This window comes from Amphiura filiformis, chromosome 8, assembly GCF_039555335.1.
Source record: "Amphiura filiformis chromosome 8, Afil_fr2py, whole genome shotgun sequence".
In the NCBI taxonomy this organism is placed as follows: Eukaryota; Metazoa; Echinodermata; class Ophiuroidea; order Amphilepidida; family Amphiuridae; genus Amphiura; species Amphiura filiformis.
The window spans coordinates 4827807-4849660 of record NC_092635.1 but is presented as its reverse complement, the minus strand read 5'-3'; the positions used below and the strand labels follow the sequence as shown (position 1 = coordinate 4849660).

General features: G+C 34.7%; 1 protein-coding gene across 2 annotated transcripts in view; it reads right to left on the bottom strand.

The window, feature by feature from the left end:
- The window catches only part of LOC140158525 (uncharacterized), a 47229-nt gene that overhangs the window by 16660 nt on the left and 8715 nt on the right, over positions 1-21854 (bottom strand). For both annotated transcript variants that reach the window (XM_072181644.1, XM_072181645.1), the window contains exons 3-4: positions 15507-15634; positions 4163-4242 (exon numbers count right to left, since the gene is read on the bottom strand). In XM_072181644.1, coding sequence (XP_072037745.1) covers positions 4163-4242; positions 15507-15634 — 208 coding nt within the window. The remainder of the gene's footprint in view (positions 1-4162; positions 4243-15506; positions 15635-21854) is intronic.

The window sequence follows — 21854 nt, the reverse complement described above, 5'->3', positions numbered from 1 at the left end:
ATCCTGGATTTCCACAGATGTTTAAAAGCTTTTAGGGAGAAATCATTTTTCCGCATAATTGGTTGAAAGGGAGATTGTCAATCATACAATGTACAGGTTGTAGATAATATTGGAAAATTGAATTAAATCTGATAAATTGATCTCATTTTGTTCTACATGTAGCTACAAGTTAATATTCTTTTGTAAGTAAGGCTGTATATGGCAACTGAGTACTAACACCATGACTTTTAAGAAGCTACTGCAAGAACAAGGAACCCCACATATGACAGCCTACATGCACATAATAGATTGTATTAAAATAATAGTAGTACTCTTCAGGTTTTATATTAAGTTTACTTTTTAACATTGGATACTCTTGAAATGACCACAAGTGAGATTTAATGACCCTTTTTAAAGGGTCATTAAATCTCAATTGTGGTCACTTAAAAAATCACTTTAAAAAATCTACAAATCAGATGGATGCAGAAATTAGAATGTGTTGCATTTTGATCAGGGATTTCTACTCTCACATCCCTGTTTTGATGTAGCAATCATCCCCAATCATTGGAAACTGATAGGTACCATCATGTAGCATAAAATGAAAAACATGGTTGTCAATATGAGTTACCCCCCCCTTACCCCCACTCTGGACAGATGCAATATGTGGATATTGGGATTCTCTAACAGAAATATGGAAAGTTTGTACCAAAATTCCTTCCCACAAGGTAGGCGTATTGCCTGACAATCTAATCTAGATACAGCTCTGGTGTAAATCTATCTCTATGTTATACACATAAATATTGTATCATGGCAAGGAATTTTGGTCAAATCCAGAAGACAAACCAAGAATCCACATCTAGACAAAATCTATGGACCAGTCATGCATTACCTTTAAAGGGGAAGCCCCGCCAGAGCAGTTCCTCTGGGCTGAACCAAACCTGCCTGGTTATCAAATTAATCAGTGACAAGGTTATCTCTGAATTTGACAGGTTCTAATTGATCGATGCAATAGCATTAAAACATCAATAGCACCTGTCATATTCAGAGATAATATTGTCACTGATTAATTTGATAACCAGGCAGGTTTGGTTCACCCCAGAAGAACTGCTCTGGCGGGACTTCCTCTTTAAGAACAACTAAAATGATGTACACTTCAAGTCCACTGTTCAGACAAAAAGTTCATGCCAATGTCACATAGCAATAATCAAATACAAACCTAAGTAACCTTGAGGAAAAGAAAGCCTTAAGAAAAGCATGCTACTTTTTAGATTATTATATTTATATCATAGTTCATATGATATTGATGGAAATTCACTTCACGCAAGCAAGCCCGGGGAACTCCCTATCTGAAATGGCAGGGATGTGCCTCGGCCATGTTAAAAGTAGGGGGCATCCAGGTCAAATGTACAATTACAAAAATATGGGGTCATTCAGTACACAACCTGAATAAAAATGGGGTCATTCGGTATGAAACTTTGAAAAAAGGATGGTCAATGGGGTAACAAAAAGTAAAATGGGAGTCATTGAGTACAGGATTGCCAAAAGAGTATCATTAAGTACACATAAATAAGTGCCAAACTGCGTAAAAACAACTTGGCCACCTTGGAAATGTGAAAAATCTCATTATTTCTGGAGGAGAACACAAATACCACCTAAATTTGGGAATTAAAAGGGGGTCATTGGGTATAGCAGGAAATAGAAAAAGGGGTCATTGAGTACATGGATTTTTTAAAGGGGGTCATTGGGTAATAGGTAGGACCATAACACAAAAAGGGGTCATTGGGTACAAGCCGGTTTGAAAAAGGCGGTCATTCCCGAGGCACATGATGCGTATCCACTATGGAAGTGCCCCCCCCCCCGGGAAGCAAGCACACAACTTGAACCAGATTAGTCATTTCAAAACTCCATGAATAATTAAGTGCCAGTGCCATTCCATATTCATATTTTGATTTATGTCTGCATGTACTTGCACGTGCCAACATCTTATGATTATATAAGTGCAGTCAGTAAGCTGAGAGTAACGCCATGTTGGATTTTGCAGTGGCAGATTCGATATTGTATGCCAACCTAATCCCACACGGCATATACACACAGGTAGAAGGGTGACTTGTCCATACGCTGGTGATGTAACCACGTCATTGCGCCAATTCGAATCTGCCGCTGTGAAATCCAACATAGCATTACTCTCAACTTTAGAAGAGACACACTATAGGTATGTGAGTGTGTGTTATATAGGGGTGGGGTGTGTGCATTTGTAAAAACCTAAAACAAGGACACACACCCCAAAATAGCAGAGCAACTGAGGACTCCCACAACCAAGGACATCCACATGTCCTTTAAACTACCAGCATATTGCAAACAATATAAAAATGCATATAAGACCATGTCTTGTTTTTTCTTCTTCCGTATCAGTGCCTCCCTCATATGTATGAGTATTATCGCACTGCGTACTCTGGAACCTAGAGTAGATTAGTGTATTTTTGAAGTACAGTCGACAGTACCAGGATGATCCCCTGCTCTTTTCGAATAGCCTGTGACGTTCTTTAACATGCACACTGCATTAATGTCAGAAATACATGTACACGGGACTGACTGCCCTCCGAAGCACTAAGCAAGTAGAGTGAAGTGCCTTGCTCAAGGACACAAAGAGCCAGCCAAGCTCAGGCGGACCTGGGGTTGGAACCCTTGACCCTTTGATTCACAGTCCAATGCCTTAACCGCTAGGCCACGCTCCCCTCTTTTCTCCCCTTTGCTGCATGCAGTAAAGTCAGGTGCCAGTTGGATTATAAAAAGTGTGATGGGTCCATGATTTGGTGTGCAAGGTCTTATAGGTCCTCATTTGCAGGTCTTACATAAGTACACAAGTAATATTCAAATACTTAAAATACCCACAAATATCTGAATTGTAATTATATCTTGCATGCCTACAAATGTCTACTGCCGTGGAAAAAACATCTGTGACTGTTGCTTCTCTACTAATGGGTCAATACACAAAACTCAAATGTTAGCCACCATTGCATGGACAAAATACAAAATGCTCAATTTCTTCTGAATGCCATTTCTTCAAATGTTTTAATTTAATGTTTTAATTGGATATGTTTTCATAAGTATAGTATTAGTAAAGGGTGATGAAATTAAATTTGATCACTGCCTAAAAAAAGATGTGAAATACTCAAGGGTGCAATTGGTTTTTTTTATTTTATTGGGTGCACCCTGTAAAATTAGCACACCCAATGGAAGAAATTATGTTCATATTGGCCACCCCCTTTCTTAATAATTATTACCAATAAATTACATGACATTCCACCAGACCATATCGTCCAAAGCAAAGAGCCAATAATTTCAACTCTGTTTACCAATTTTCCCTTCCAGTCCGGGTCCCTTCATTGTAATCAATATTTTGCAACCTTGGAGGAAAGACTAATCAATATGCAGATATATATTATAGCCATATTCACATGAGAGGATGGCATCTCAGGATTCCCATGTGTTTTGGGGGCTTTCACCATTTAATAATTGGGGGTGGGGTGGGGGAGGGGTGGTGCACCAAACTGTGGGAACAGACTTTTCAGGCAAAAGGCAAATGGTCTAGTATGAGTCAGGAGGTGTCTAGGCTGTGGAGCTAAGAAATTCTAAATTTGATCTAAAGAGCTGAACAGATTTACTGGTAAAATGCAGGGTGCTCACCTAAAATAAATAAACGGGCACTCGCTCCATAGGGCTACATGTAAAGACCAGTTATAGACAAATGGCCCTAAAATAAAACGGACTCGTGCGAATTTCCTCAAATTTTGCATATGATGTAGATTTAACATCTGGAATGTAATGCAAGTGATGTCCTTGCTGCTCTCCTAAATTCATTTTTAAAATGTCCGCCCCAGACCAAGGTGGCTCATGAAGAAACACACTAATAGAAATACAAAAGAAAGTACACACCTTTTGACCACATCTCAGCATCAATTTTGCATGAAACAGTTCATTTTGCTTGAACATACCATTTTTAATTTCATCCTACCTGTATTTGTAAAAACACCATGTGAATGCAACCATTCTTCTTTAAAGTAAACCTAGCTCTTCATAGAAGCAACTCAAATTTGGTGTAATCTTGGTGTTTTGTAATCCTAACACTCTCAATTAGTGAAATCTTAAGACAGTGCTCATTATATGGACATGACTAACTTACCTCTAATACAAATAATGATACTATGGCTAGGCTAGTGGCTGATAATGCACCCACCATTTCTTCATTGGCTTCTATTGACACTGTAGAAAAATTAGAAAATAAAATGCAAAAAATGTTAATCTAAAACATTCTTAACAAATCTTTATTAGAATATTTCAATCTACATAATCAATACTTTATAGTAAAGGCCCTGGAGTAAAAGAAGGAAGGAAGCAATATTTAATTGAAAGAAAACAAATTATTAATATTATGATGTTCACACCTGCAGACTGCAGAGAAAGGTAAACCTAGCTGCACTGCCCTGGATTGTTGAACCCAGATATTAACCATAACTCCCTTTCTGTTTGTGCCTAATTGGAGGGAGAGAAGGAAGGAAGGAAGGAAGGAAGAAGATGAATACAAAAGTTGTTTTCTCCGCCTCAGTTTAGAACCCTCAGGTCACAGGGAGAAGACCTGGGATAGGGGGGATAGAACGCCATGAGTGTTAACCCTGCACGGGCAGCAATATTGTGTGTATGTAGTCTTGGAGGATTGTAACGCAATTGGATCACATGGAATGCATGGGCTTGCAGTCGCTTTGTGTTTTGTATGGTCTGGTAGCATCAGGGTTAGTTAAGGCCTCTATGAAGGGAAAGGTAATTTTCTATAACCCACTTTCTCACTACAAGGCCTTCTCAATGAATTTTCACAGGGGTATAGTGTACATCATGCAGGTATGAGTTGTAATATTTGTAGGTAACTAGGTTTACTTTAAATGTCCGATCTAACATGATTGCTGCTGTGTTTAGGTGATTTTTTCTCCTGTTCCCTTGTGAGTGCCAGGTGAGAAGATCTTTAAAAGCCTCAAAGGAAGCAACCAGGAATGTCACTCTCCATATATCATGCCTGAAAAAAAGTGGAAATCTCGAAGCTCCTTCCAGGGATATTTAGGAACTGAAAGGAAATTTTGCTTCATGCCCTATTGTGACCAAATGAGGAGCTTTGTTGCAAAACCCCTTACATCCACTTGAGCAATTTTGATATCACATAAAAAAAAATCACTGATATAAGTGGGTTTTCAACAAAAGCAGTTTTTGGCAGGATGCTCATCCTACATCACTATTTTTTTTGATGATTTTTTGATGTTTTCTCAAAATTACTCAAGTGGATGTAAGGGGTTTTGCAACAAAGCTCTTCAAATATAGAAATACTTAAGAAATTGTGGGTATTATACATCCAATTTTTGCAAAATTTGGCTTATGTATCTTCTGGAGAAAGAAATATTTTTTCCAGGCCTGCCCTGCTCACTGACAAGTTACAGATATAGCCAGTAAGCTCCATAAAGGGATATTTTCACATTTGAAAGGAAATATTGTTTTCCAATAGAAAGATATAGAAATAATGGGGAATTTACTACCTTGGTCTATGCCTGATTAATTCTGAGAATTATCAATAGTGTCTACTTTTATAGCTTTTAATGCATTGTTTATTTCCGCCTTTGCTTATAATCTCAGGTAGTTGCAGCATGGACACAGATAAAGTCATGCACCATTCAACAACAAGTGGCAATAATATTTAATAAGTTTTGTTAGACCAGGGATAGACACTACACAGTTTGCAGAATCATTGATTGTTTTTACTATACCATAATCATTGGGTTTTTACCTGTTTATTTCCAAAATAGTGTAGTCTTTTGTAATAATTTTTTTTTTCATTTGGGGGTTGACATTGTCAAAGGCCCATAACCAGCGCAAGGGGTCTGTGGTTCAAATTGCCACAGGGCCAAAAAGTCCCCTTTTTTGACTCAAAAGTCCCATATGAAAAAATAGGGTTTTTTAATGCCTTTTTGGTCAAAAAAGGTCCAAATTTTGAAAAAAGTCCACTTTTTCAAAATTTTCCCTCAGTCCAAAAAGGTCCAAATTTTGAAAAGAAGTTCACTTTTTCAAAATCAGCCTCCCCTCAAATAAATCCTGGTTACGGGCCTGAACATAAACAATGGTAAATTTGGTGATCTGGGGATGGGGCTTCATTTGAAGGGGCTGGAGGCTCATTTGACCACCCCCCATGCATAATAAGAATGACAACAAATTAAATTCAAACATACAGCATTGTGTAAAGATGTAATTATTAACAATGTACTAACTGGTTATCAAAAGAACAATACATCATTAGTGGTAAAAGTTCAGTAAATCAGGACAACAAACAATTTAGTCACACACAAGAGCTACTAAGAAAAGTTGTTACACTAACAATTTTCACCGTAATCATAACAATTAAATTCAAATTTATAAACCATCTAGAACTATGTGCTTGTTTATTTGTTCAACAATTATACCACTGGTTGTCAAAAGAACAATACCCCGCTGGTGGTAATGTTCAGTAATCGGGAAAACAACCAATTAGTCACAGAAATGAAATGCTATTTAGAATACCATTTGTATACAAAATATGTTTTCTTGGACTTCTGTTTGTTTGTTATGTGAACACCTGTAAGGTCATGAATCACAAACTAGGATACTGAACAATGAGTAACAATAGAATTATATTTTAATTTGCTGATATCAATTACTTATCACCACTATTAGCATAAAAATATAAAAGTGTATTGGAGCTACTCAGAGTGTAAAAATAGTTTTTAATTATTTAACAATTAATTATTTTTGTTTGTTAGTTTTTATATGTGTATGTATCTTATGAACTACATTGTAGGATAATGATCAAGTTTGCTATTCTTTACATTTTTTAAACAAAATTAGCATTCAAATATATACTTGAGTTTTGAGTAGTGTGAGTGCGAGGTCAAAAGTGATAAACCAAGAAAACAACAGATTAATTGAAATATCTTAATAAATTTTGTTTCCATCTTTCTAAATTGCCAGCATAATTTGCATACAACCAATGATGTATCGTTTCAAGTATCAGTTGAGGCAACAGAGTGGACCTTGTCATGTAGGCTGATATCATAAGAGTCGTCAATTTATTCCAGCGCACGACAGGCGATGACTGAGCAATGAGTAATATTTGAAGTACCTCCATGTACATGTAATATTGCTTTTAAGATCAGAGCCAATTAGCAGCTACTACTGGAGTTAACCATATCATGGTCTTGGTACATTATTGAATTGATCTACGTGTACATGTTCTAAGCTCATATGAAATTGCTAAAAAATTATGAAGTGCAGATGAGATTTTGGCACCTTTGTTAGAGATAAAGAAGTGCTACCATAGCCTGCTAATGGTTAAAAGCCGAAAGCCATATTTAAAATAAGACATTTTACATGAGTCTGATGGGGCTTAAACTTTGTCAATACAGCTGTTTTCCTTGTTTTTCTTTTGTGTTTTCTTTTAAAAATACGTACAATTTTAATGACTTATCCTTCACTTCTAGGAAATTTATACACAATTTCCTTTTTTTTAAAACTTTACTGGGATCACTGAATAAATAAGCCTTTCAGTACTCTTATAGGAAGTATCTTCCCATAAACATTCAAATTTATTTTAGCAAGCATGGTGATTAATATAATTTCTCATTTTATCTTGCTTAATTTTTCAAATTTAGTGTGTGTTTTTATTATGGACATTTGAATTGTATTCTTACTCTTGACCTTTTTTCAATTTTCAAATGTTGTTTCATTTTTATTATATATTTAAATATTTTTTAATTTACTTTGTTTTACTTGGCTTTATCTTGATATTTTTTACATAAAAATAATGCTTGGGTGCTTCAATTATCAAAGGAGAATTAGGATTGAGGGCATTATTGTTGTTTGGTACTCATGGTTAGAGCAACCAAATGTATAAAATGGTCTACTGGTTTAACAACCTGTGCTGTTCAATTTTTTTTACTTTCATAGTATATCACATGTATAAAATTAGAAATTGCGAAATTGGTTAATTCCCACTGTTAAAGTCTCTTGTTTACTTCTGCTTATATTAATAATTAATTTTACCAAAATTGATGAAAGAGCATAAATGTGAAATGGGAAAATAAGGGATGTGGCACCAGGATCAAAGTGGAAGTTGGCAGGAAGTTGGGTGGGGAATAGGGGCTTGAGCCATCATCACCCCCCGCCATCTTGCTCCCACACCTGTTGCTTCTTCAAAGGAACTCTCAGTTTATAAGACTTTAGGGCAGGTACATAATGTTCCCCCTCTGGAGCCTGATCCCCCGGTAAGCTTCCTGGTAAACTAAACAGGATCTGCATGAGGATGCACAAAATAATAATTTTTTATATCATTTATTATTTACATGCCAAAATGACATAAAAATAAAATGCCTGGATTCACATAATGCCATTTTGCTTTATGACACATCTATCCAGTGCCCTTCTGGTCAACAACCTTTTAATACAAGGTTGTTGTTGTTTTTTACATACTATAATGATTTACCTTAGTACTTTAATACCAAAATGCCATAAGTTAAAACGAAATTGGTTAATTTGATTATATCAAAATGATATACATGTAGCTTCCTTTTGTATTTTTATCTGATTTATTATTTTTATATTTTAAAAATCATTTAGTACAATTTGATACGTCAGTGTATTTCCAACTTTCTCTTCCTCCTATTTATAGCATGGATTCTTGGTTATACTTATAGTTATACTATAATACATATAAAAAGGAATTAACAATTAACTGTTCATAAAACTGCAAAAAGGTCTGAATATTGACCTTTTTAGTGTCATTCAGTAACTTGATGCTATACTTGCACGTACATCACACTATATTTAGAGTTTAAAAACACAATGGGCGAGTTAGGCAGAATAGTGTGTAATCTTATACACATTTTCGCTGTAAATGTATTGGTTGTTTGGATGAAATGCATTTCATATACATCATTATAAACAATATGCCCTTCACATGGGGTCCCATTAGGAGCCCATGAGGTCTGCTAAATACTTTCAAGTTCTGAAAATTCCCACTTGTTCAAAATGAATGAGAAATTTTGAGAATACTCGCTGAGCATTTTGAGTGTGCTGCTTCAGTGAAGAAATACTTAAATTGAAAACTGTCATAAAATAGGCTATATGATTTATATCCTTCCCATTTAGAATATCCTGTTTTTATGTTTCATCGATAGCATTTAATCACACGTGTTATTGTTTAGACAAGATAAAAGCTTGCTTTGTTTCAAAGATAAAATCATTTCATTCTGAACATATTTCATATTTCACATGTTTCTGAACACATACGTTTCCTACATTCCATGGCTGGAATGTTAAGTCGTCATCATCATGATCAAATTGATGCATTCCATAATTTCATCACATTAAATTATTATAATTTTGAGTTAACGCGAAATATTTATTGAAGCCCTATAATAAAATTACTTTCATGGGTGAAGCCCGGGGTGAAGGGGGAGGGAGTTAAAATATTGAAAACATTTCTCTGCAAAAGCATTGATTATAGGCGCTAGTGACCTAAAAGCAAATTTTTGATGTATAGTTCCATTGGTTTCAAAATTGTTAACACATTTTTCATAATTTTTCCGGCCCTTCTTTCTTTAATAATTCTTTTTGACGCCCCCGCCCCTTCTACTTCCTTTTTTGGATTTTACCCTGGAGAGCCCCCTTCTACTTCCTTTTTTGGATTTTACCCTGGAGGCTCGTACCCCAAAGCCCCCCCAAAATATAGGCATGCTTTGCAACCTGGGCCCTTGCGAACTGTTAACACTGATAGGACTTTACTTATCTTTTGGTTTTTTCCTAAAGTAGAGTTTTATTGGGGAAGCTGTAGATACATAATGAAGTAGGCCTACATGAATGCTTGTCATCTAGAGAAATTTAATTTTCCAATTGATCATAATATTACTTGCTAAATGTCAAAATCAATCACATGAAGTAGATGTTTGGCAAGCTTTCTTATTACATATGCAGAATATCACTATCTGAGCAAATCAACTGTGTAAACATCCAAAACGTATCACAAACATGCAAAAATACATGGTACACTCAATTACAAATGGATGGCAATCATTGTACAAATATGTGCAGAATTATTCAGGTGTGCAGCTACTTTAATCATACACGTACACATTTTCTGATTACATTATGTTATGCATACCCCTACACATTTTCTGATTACATTAGGTTGAATTCTGTATGTAAACATATTAAGTTTTCTAAATATGTGAAGCAGCATCGATGAATTTGAATTACTAATTAGGAAAACACTCACTATATCTAACATTATGGAGAAATAAATCGTAGTTGAGTGAGTATGTAAATACTGCCATTACGTGAAAAATCAATGGAATCTAAAAGGTAAACATTAAATATGTGTAACAGCTGAGGTACAGACTCTACAAAACACAAATATAATGGATGCAAAATTACACAACACTTAAAATCATAAATTACAAGTTCCAGCTTTCCATTTTATAGTCCCAAGGACATTGTGTTTTATTGAATATCACATTTCTGTTTCATGGTAAATGTTCAATTAAAATGATGGTGTTCTGAAAAACTGAGGGAAATGATAAAAACCATGAAAAAAACACACACATGTATTTCCGACTGAAAGATAAGGGTTTTAGGATAGGCAAAAGTTGCTTGGTGTGGCTAAAATAAAGGCTCAAAGATAGGTTATAGGAGTTCTTTGAATGATAAATCAAGCCTGGTCAATACAGTACCCTTTATTTCAAGACACAAGGGTTCATAAAGTCATTCTGAAGTTATAACAAACAAACAAAAAACCCAAAAATAAAGCCAAATACACAGAAAAATTGTACATAATAAAAAAAACCAAAACAAACAAACTAACAAAACACCACCATTCCTCTTAAAAACACTACACCTATTTTACTTTAGCTCATAATGTTTTGCGACACAGATTTCACCCAAATCAATTTATGAAATAAAATGCCCTGGGAATGGCAAATATCAATCTGTTTTATATTCTCAAAAAATTGAAATAGCAAATTACCACATTGCAGCTGGCCAGGTGATGTTATCTTCAGTAGATAGCAAGCACACTTGATATTGTAACATTCAATTTTCTGAAAGATTTTAAAAATTGCTACAATATTTTTGCTGTCTGGCTTATATTTCTTCAGGAAAATGTTACAAAAACTTCTTCACATATAATTGCTTGAAATGCTTTCTTCCTGTTATTTTTGCAGAATCCTCAGTGCGCTAAAATGCTTGATACAATCACATATAAATGCTTGAAATGCCTTTTTCCTGTTATTTTTGCAGAATCCTTTGTACGCTAAAATGCTTGATACAATCAGATACATGTATGTTTTAAAAAACATTAAATAATCAAGTTACTTGAAGTAGATAATTTATATACACCGAATGCATCAAAAAGTTCGAATGAAATTCAATATGCTTACTTTACAGTTTAAAAGTGTTCAGAGGACATTGCACATTAAGTTGATGGATATTTTATCTTTGAATTCTATAATTTTCAAATATAACACAAGATTCTCATAAGTACAAGTAGATTTTAAACATAATACAACAATCAACTGCAAAGCAATGGAATGCAATAAGTTTGTTTCAAAAATATTATTCCCTGACATAAATTTCCACATTTTGGTCTGAATTGATCCTTATTCCTATCAATTGGTTTTCTCATAATGGATTTTAACAAAACCAAAATACAACTTCTTCACCAAAAAAAATATCACATGAGTGTTAGATCATAAAAGTAGAGAATCCCTATCATAAATGTTCACCTTTTTTGGTCTAAACAATAAATGCAATTTTACGGAACCATATCTAAAAACCTACCATACAAAATCTCTAGGAGAATAAATCACATGAGTGCTAAACAATGAAATAAAGGAATCACATGAGTGCTAAATAATAAAAAAGGGAATCCCAGTAATAAATTTCTACCTAACAGACAAAAATCACCTGTCAGATGTTTTGTGGACAATAGACACAAACAAATAAAACTTAGACAATGGACAATTGCAATAAACAAGTCATCTCAAGTTCACATGCTTGTACACAATGTAACATCAGGTGTCAGTAGAAGTTCAGGTATTTCGCCTTGTCATACCTGAGCAGATTAGCAGTGTTATGGAACTGATGGCCTTCTGATCAGTCTCCAAGACCATGGGGTACAAACAGCCCAAAGTTGACCAATTTATGGACAATGGTGTACCAGTAAGCACTGCTCTTCTTAGAGGCAACTTTGGATGTTTGTCTATTTAATGGGTAGGGTGATCAACAGCTCCAAAGCCACCTAGAGACTCTCCTAAATAATACATAATCTGTATGCTTAACAACTCGGTATCTTGTCATACTTGAGCAGTTATGTAGGTCTTGGTTGAACTTGAAACAACAATTGTTTGCTTGTAAACAGGAAAGGAGTTATGCATGGTAGGAGTCAGCTGCCTGCCACAATTGAAAAAGTTGATAAAAATAAAATTTGCACATACAAAACAAACACACACACAAAACCTAACAATCAAGCAAGAAAGCTACATATTAACAGTCATAATGCGATGACTGCTTTTAATTAATGTAATTTGTGACAATTAAAGGAGGATTTTGAGATCCTAGAATCCTTTTTTATGACATTTTTAAGTAGATATCCACGAAAAAAGCTTATTCCCAAAATTTGAGTTGATTCAGATTTTGTGTAAACTTGCGAGTTATGCATGATTATGTGTATTACACTGCTCCATAGGCCACTGTTGTAATTTGATGATATTTTTGCTAAACAAATTAATCTGCAAGAAATTTTTGGTACATAAACATTATGTAGCCAGAGGTTTCCAGTGGTATAAAAATCTCAACTTTTTTTGTTGTTGAGAAAAGTGGGAGGATGAGGCTGTGGATCACGAAATGCCCTTTTAAATATCAAATCACAAGAGCTAAGAGTCTTTTAACAGAACACAAATCTAAAGTCAAAGTGTCATCAAATAAAAAAATGTAGAATTTATTTAAAAAAAATTCTATGAACATTATTTCAGATAAAATTAAATTAAAAACCTTTTGTTTTATAATCGTGATGCATTTAAATTTGATAACTTAAAAATATTTTGAAATCTGTGATGATTAATTCCATCTTTTGAGTCATGTGGTAGAAAATATACTACCTGTCATACTGAACTTCCATTGTCATAGGTTATCAATTGGATGACATACAGTAATCCAATCATTCATCTTCAAATGCACAATTCATTTACAAGAGACAGAATGTATTGTTCACCACAAAATCAAGAGTAAATTTCAAAGGTTATTTCCTACTAGAGACACTTTGGCTGCTGCTTGTTTCTTCTCCAAACCAGGTTGCAAGTTCAAGCTATTCAACCTTAAAAAGCAATTTTCATAAGTGCTGTCGTAAAGCGCAAAATTAGGTGACACATAAAAATAATCAAGAAACCCTCAAATTAAACTGCTTGATTCTGATGCTATGTTAATTTTTATTTTACCGGAATGTAGACATTAACAAAATAACGGTTGACTTCCAGACTTGTCACAATAAAGCAAGAATAAGCTACCAGAACATGTGCCAATATTTGCATAAAGTTCATTTCTAAAAAGTCATTATACATTTCAATATTTACTTATTGAGACCTGTCTGCTAACTGTTTGGCCAATTTGCTATGCACTCTCCTTTTTAATCTTCAAAACATTGCAGAATTCATGAATTCTTTTGAGAAATCTTGTTAATGTTTCAACAAATCATTTGACCAACATTTGTACATTTCACTTGCTTATTTAGACATTATATCCCGCAAATAATTGGGCCCTTTTTTCAGGGTTTCCCGTATTTTTTTCTGCAACCCCCTTGTGTTTATGTTAAATTGTGGTACTTGCTGTAAAAGTGATGATATAACAGGGTTGACTACTATAGCAATAGGCTAAAACAAATTTTGAATATATTGCCTTGCACTACAAGCAGGTTGCACTCATCACCTGTGTATGTCTGCAATCATAGATTGAATACAATACTGGTCTTTTCAAAGATACTAATCAAACAGGTGTGAGTGATAAGCATGATATGAATATTCTATAAAATTATGATCCAGGTCTTTATCCATGTTTGACATCTATGGTTCAATGTAGAGGTACCACGTGAATGTACTAGTGCAGTGCAATATATTCAAAAATTGGTTTAACCTATTGCTATGGTAGTTAATCCTGTTACATCATCACTTCTATGTCAAATACTGCATTATATAGTCATTGTGATCAGTTTTGCTAGTCTTAATATTCATAAAACATCCCTATTAATTACTAAAAATAAAAATCAATTAGCAAAAGAAAACAATAAATTCCTATACAATTACTCAGTTATGTTTCCTAATTACCAATTACCGCTACATCTAGTTTAACTAGATGGTAAAATAACAGATAATTAAAATTCTTGGTTACATAATGTCTGTGAAGAGAATGGTAGGATACAATAATTACAATAAACTAAAGATTCTTTTAATTAGAAGATAATGAAACATTAATAACAATACTGAATGAGTGGAAGCTATCAATATCTTTGTACAAGGTTAATTTTGATGTGGAAGAGATTAAAAAGTAGAAGATTAAAATGTGGAATTTTGCAACATTTTTCATCCACATAAACTATATGCCTGTACAGAGCACGAGGTAAATGGTTTTGCTAATACCGGTACTTCACATTTCAAGAAAATTACATGTAGGATTTATACATGTGGCAAATTAGGAGTACATATACTACTACTCAGTCATCTGCTGATATGAAGTAAAAAATGATAGAAAACTTAGACCCAGTCCACACTAGTAATGTTTTAGTCATCATGTCATAATTTCCCGATCATGACACGATTATGATTAAATGAATGATGAGAGTGTTCATACACTCAGTACGTCGTCATTGTGTCGTAATTACCTCTAGTTTACACACACCATATCCATTACAAGTCCATTGAGTACACATGATGCAATGACAAAATGCATACTCACAGGTAATTTTCATTGGCAATTGTGACACAAACATGCTACTGACCGGCCCAATGATAGAAATTTTCATCATTCATGAATTATTGTAGTATGCCAACGACATTAAGCGGACAGCAGTGACGGCGCCAGGAAATTTTTTCGAGGGGCATGGGGGGGCAAAGTGAATTTCATGGGGGCAAAATCAACAATTTTGCACAAAATTACCGCATAAAAAGTGGCAATTTTCGTAATTTTGGGTTTTTCGGGGGGTAAATGGGGGGGGTCAAGAGTTCTAATGGGGGCATTTGCCCCAACATGCCCCCCATGGTGCCGCCACATGATACTAATATAATTTCATAATAAGATTATGACATGATCGTAATCGATCAATCTTGGGCAATACGATTATGACATGATCGTGATCGACAGGAAAAACACACTTGTGTGGACCAGGTCGTCAAATGTTATATTATTGTTGTACTCACCATTATCTATCATATTAAATGAGAGCAGTAGTTCTGATGATACTAGTAAACAATCCAAGCAAACTAAGAGTAGAACTAGTGACTGGAGTGGAATGCCATTTATGATTAGGTCTAAGTACTGGTGGAATCTGTAAAATAAAAAGAGAGAATTACATATCTTAGTGATTTGTTTGTTTCTCTGTGTAGGTGTTTATAATTCTATTATCCTCAAAGAACTCTAAAAAAAAATATCAGAAAATCAACAACTTTTTATATGGTACGTATCTCATGGCCTTTAAACAAATGTGTCACACTATATATCTCCTATACTTGGGCAAACAGCATATCAAAAACAATATACTAATAAAGACAAATGGGACATTTCTTGGTAAGATTCTGGAAAACAACTAAAAATAGAAGTTCCTGGGGGTGGTGCAAATAGGATTTTAAACAAATGGATTAAGAGACATCCTGTCAAAGAAAGGAGACAAGAATGGTTTCCTTCTTATTTTACTTTTCTGCCAAGGGTATTATATGAAACTGCTTTTATAACTGTAAGAAAAAGAAATTTATATTGTAGTTTTGTAATTTTCTACTTGTTTCTTCTCACGCTCTCTCAGGCAACTGATAATTGTTTTATCATCAGCAGTAGATACAGTTCATTTTAGGTTGTCCATTTTTAAGCACTACCCTCCTTTCAATCTTCCAAATCTTTCTCATACACACTTAAAACTACGGGGTTACATTTTCCGTGGTCATTTTGAATTGACCACGTTTGGGGTTGTTTTGACCCTTCAAGGGGGTTGTACTGTTTTAATTTGACCACATTCACGAGGTCATTTTAGCCACGCATTTAACGTGGTCAAAAACTTAGTGGTCATTTTGCCGATACCGTCGCGCATTGATATCAGTTTCAATCTTCCGCTTTGAAAATCTCAATTCATAAATGAGTTTAAACATGAGCTGCAATTAATGTTTGTTGATTAAAAAATAAAACTAATTTTTTGACCGGTTACCCAATTTGTCAACTTTATAATGACTTGCATTTGAACTATTTGCACACACGGTGTGCATCGGCTTCCCACGTGGTCACATCAGCGCCATATTTGTTCTAATTGTGTAGCTCAGCGGATTGTCGTGTGTGCTTGTCTGCATGATGGAATATGAAAAGTTAGTTGAAAAGTGAGACTGCAAGGATGCATAGACCCTTATATGCACGCAGATTCATTCCAATTTCATGCTGTCGTGGCTGGTGTCTTGGCTGCAGTTGTTATAAGCTTATATCATGTAAGCTTATAATACGGAACTGTCATAGGCGATGACTGACTGTGTGTGAGTGTGATACACAGATGCATTTTGCAGTTTGCTGTTTATGTAATGCTTTCTCTGTGCAGAAACACACTTATGTCCTGGTGGGACCAGCATGACCATAGGCCTACTAAACAAATCCAAACAACCCCTAAATGTGGTTATTGAGTAACCCTATAAAACAACCCTTTCAAATGGGTCATTTCATTTGACCCCGAAATGAGGTCATTAGTAACCCAATAAGGCAACCCTTTTGAAGGGGTCATTTCATTTGACCCCGAAATGTGGTAATATTTTGACCCCAATGGGGTTACTATTTGACCCAAATACGTAGTCATTGCAATGACCTCGACCAATGGGGTCAAAATGACCCGTTAGTGGTATGGTGTTTAGTTGATAACTATGCTGGGGTCAAAAATGACCCCGTTTGGGTCATTTTTTGACCCCGTAGTTTTAAGTGTGCAATGGCTGTATTGAGTATTGACTAAGCTCATTTATAAAATGCCTGATTTGGTTCTTGAATAGTCATCAAGTTTAAGGGTAGAGGTAAGCCTTGTACTCGCAGTCACCATACATAAATGGGAATTGAACCAGTCATATATAGCATTTTGTAAAGTGACATAATTCTTCCTTTCATATCAGTTGCCAATTTGATGATCTGATGGAGGGGAGGGGGGCAAAGCTCAACAAAACTAAAGTTGGGGGTTACCCCATGACAGTTAGCATGTGAAATTTCTATTATTCCAATTTCCTTGTCCTTGTTTTATGTCTTTCCTTTTGAAGTATTGGTAATGAAAGTCACAACTGCTAATGCATTAAGGTAGAATCTGACTTAATTATTAACCCCCTTGTTTGAGTTACTAACCATGCTGATCAATATAGCATTATTGATAAGGAGAATGTGTACTGTGCATTACAGGGATTTAATTTAGTACAACAGTGTTGACCATCCAACATCTCAAACAAGGCCTGACTTTAATATTGCATATAAATTATAAAAAGTTATCCACTATTCACAAACACATACACAAAATGGCCGTAATATTGATGCCTCCTGTAATCGATCTCTCCCTGTGGGCAGGCAACAGAGCATTTGTTCGGGAGCACCAAAGCTTAATAATTGATGACAACAATGTAAGGGATGGCGACTGAAGTAATCAATAATAAATTAATAATTCTGTGTCAAATACAGAGTAGGTGTAGTTGTACATGTCAAATGACTAGAGTGGTAATATGCGTAAATGATAAGCTTCAATTTGTGTCAGGTATATCAAGCATGATTCACGAACAGTATGCATGCACACACTTCTTTTTGCGTTAAACAAGTGTCCGACCTCACATCAGGTAAAACATCTTCAGAAAACCTCACCTCTTTGCAACTAATCAAATTATATATTGTCCTGTATAACTGTATATAATAAAATATATTTGATTCTGTTCTTGTCTAAGTTGTAGTCTTAGCTGTGTCTTACTGTATTTGAAGTTCAAATTCATTGCATCAGTTTCTGAGGTATATGCAACCACTAGTGTTTATAAACAAACAAACAAACAAAAATCTTATGCCTGGCCTACATTGTATCATTTAAATTGTCAATCAATTATATATAAAGCTGGTATAATTTGTTATCATACTTTTACCTGCAGACTGAGGCATTGATACAAAAATCAATTTTTCTGAATATTTTATCAAATTTTGTTTACCACAAGTTTATCTCAAATAAAAATGTAAAGCGAATCCATGTAATAATGTTGCTTCCACAACATTTGGTGTATTTTTAACACTTTCCTTCAATTCTTATGCTACTGAATACATCATTGGCATTATAATGGAAATACCTCGGAAATGAATTTCACGCTGATAAAATGTATAACAACATCATGTGATCCATAAAAAAAATATGTGCAAGAGTATGATTTTAGTCATTACGCAGTTCATAATTTGAACAAAATCAATTTAGAATGCACATGCTAGCTGACATTGAATCGTTGAAAATCAACATTTTATAATATATGAAGTAATATTTCTATTGCTGATGTTATTGTTTGATGCTGTTAAATCCATTTTTTCTTCTTTAAACTTCATCTTTCAAATCATGTAAGAAAAAACATCCAAGTAACATGTCTACAGATAAAACAATCAATTACATAAACAATGGGCACATGCAGGCCTCGAAATAAGCCACAATTTCTGAGGGCCATTTGGGCCCTTGATCTTAAATGTTTGAGGGCCCTCACAAATTTTTGTGGGCCCAAATTTGGGCCATTGGTTTTAACCTATATATGAACCCCACAAAAAAGTGAGAAAAATGGTAAATTTTTTGTGGGCCATTTAGGCCCGCCGGATGTATCTTTTGCGGGCCCTCACTGATTTTGGGTGCCCTTGGGCCCTCATTATTTTGGGGCCTGGGCACATGCAATATTGTAAGTCATGTCATATTATTTTTCATGTTGTATTTGTAAAAATAAATTATGTTAAATTATTGGTATAATTTAATTGCTTAGAACTGGCATCAATCAATACACAAAGAACATTCATTTAATCATTGTTCAGCAGCACATGCACATACACATGAATACACATTATTGCCACACATCTACCAGTGCTTTTGTTTGTTTTATTTTTCTAGATCATAGTCGGTAGAACATGTCTATAACCAGACCTTGGCAAAGGCACCAATATTAAAAGACAACATTTTGTCAAATGGATTTTGAAAAAGACTGGTATATATTAATTATCCTATGCTGATGATGAATTTTGATGATAAATAATTTTACTGACATTAAAAAAAGTATTCAACAGCAAAAGCCCTAGTATTGTTGATTAAGTGATTCATGAAGCAATTTTAATCTAAGGGCAATTGTGAGATTTTTCAGACCTTCATTTTTGAGGAGCTCAATTGCACCAGAGCTCCTACAGCTCTCCCAGAGCAGCTCTCCTTAGCAACATTTCAGGAGTATGATTTACTGAGCTCCTCACTACTTGAATCACAATGTTTTAATACAGATATTAAAAGATTGAGTTCCTTGTTGAGCATTTTAGTAAATAAACTCAGGTGAGTGATTAACAGACCTTGCAATTTTCAAAAATGGAAGGCCTGAATTTTTTAACTAATAACTAAAATTGTATAAGACCATTTTGTAAATTTTACTCCTATTCTAGGTGTCAGATTTTCAATTGGTCCCAGTAGAACAAGTTGAGGGTTCATAAAACTACATGTAGAAAGCTGTAACTCACTATGCCCAGCTCTCACAAAATGAGCATAAAGTTGGCTCCTTGCTTTGGTCTTCAAAAATCAATAATTCCTCCACAATGTCTTGTTTTCTGTGGAATTTTGTCATGATTAATGGACTGTATCTTCTATAGTGCCCTGGCAACTTTATGCTCATTTTGTGGGAGTAGGTGATTGTGAGTTGAGGCTAAATTCTGGCTCTCAACCCTCAAAGTGCTTGATCTGTCCCCACTACTGTGATTGTTATTGTTCATTGACCAAATCATGAAACATCTTGTGTAATTGTGGGATATAAGTGACATGTAAAACTGTATGAGAACAGCACTTCTTCTTATATGATAAAGTGTCAGAGTTTTTCTTTGTCCCGCAAGAACAACAGCATTTACTCCATGATCAAACCCTGTGACTGTTCCATATGGACAGAGCAATCATCCAGGGTGAGCCTGGTGCCATGCTAGCATCGCACCTTTAATCCCCCTATCATAAAAGCTAATGGTGAGTAATAATGTAATTTGCCACAATGATCTGATGAATTATTAATCAATCAATTCATCCATGGGCCGATTCTTGCACTCAATTTTTCACAGATACGGGACGTGTTGCAGATTAATCAATCAATTAACCTTAGCATGTTAATGGGGTGTTTCTTATACTCATATTCTGTCACCCAACAGTGTGATATCACCAATGATCATTTCTCATATCTCATGGCCTCATTCTTGCTAACTGATTGCATAAGTTGGTTCTATTTAAAGTTTAAAATCAATTCTTGATAAAAACAGATCTAAAGATTGCTGTCCCCATTTCAATTTATTCTTGAAGTTGTTGTTTATGTATGCACTAATCAAGGGCGCAGTGTAACACTCCCACATCTTCATTTTGAGACAATTGCGCTGAGAGCATTATGGCTCCTTAGCCTTTGTATATATTGCTACAATATACATACATGTATGTTTCACTGCACTGGTCTGTTGCTTTATTACTTATTTGGTCATGGACTTCAGTCTTTTGTTGCCATTAGAAAGCTCATTAAATTTTGAAAATTTTGTTACCAAAATCAAATTTTTGCCAAAACTGGAGATGAGGAAGTTATAATTGCACTGAGCCCTCAAGTTGTTATGGCTGTTTTAAATCTAGTTGAATTCCACAACAAAAGTATACATGCTGGGGATTTTGATCTTGGCCAAATCATTCAAAATGTTAAGATAATTTGATCTGCTGAAGATTCTGTTATGATTGATCTGAAATTAGCCCTGCCCATGACTTGACTTTTTTAATTGACGTAAACTCGCATACGGTACATGAACATACCCAAACAATTATTAATATCTCGAGCCCGGATCTCGAGATGGGAAAGTAAAAGCATTATTATGATGATCCTTTTCAACCACTTCAATTTACTGTAAAAGTGGACATTTTTGAGCGATTATTGTTGGGTTTTTTAAGTTTCCTTACATTGACCAATACACAAAAGGAATATATATTTGTGCATTGTTAAGTTGTTATATTCATGGGAGAAGCTTAGAATGCGGAAAGCACAAAAGTAAGTGAAGCTCGAAAATGTCAACTTTTACGCTACAGTACAAGAAAATCAAAATCAAATATAGACAATTCCATTTTGAATCAAATATTTGAATAACCTCCACTAAACTAGCTAACCAGAATGTATGGCCTGGAATTGTGGAATATCCTTGGTTCATATGGAATACTTAAACATGTAAATCCTTTTTTTAACTTATTATTACAAGATTATTATAATCACCATCCTTTAAATGTAACTACTCCCTATTTCAGAAAAATACAGTACTAATTTTTTTGGATAAAAAACATA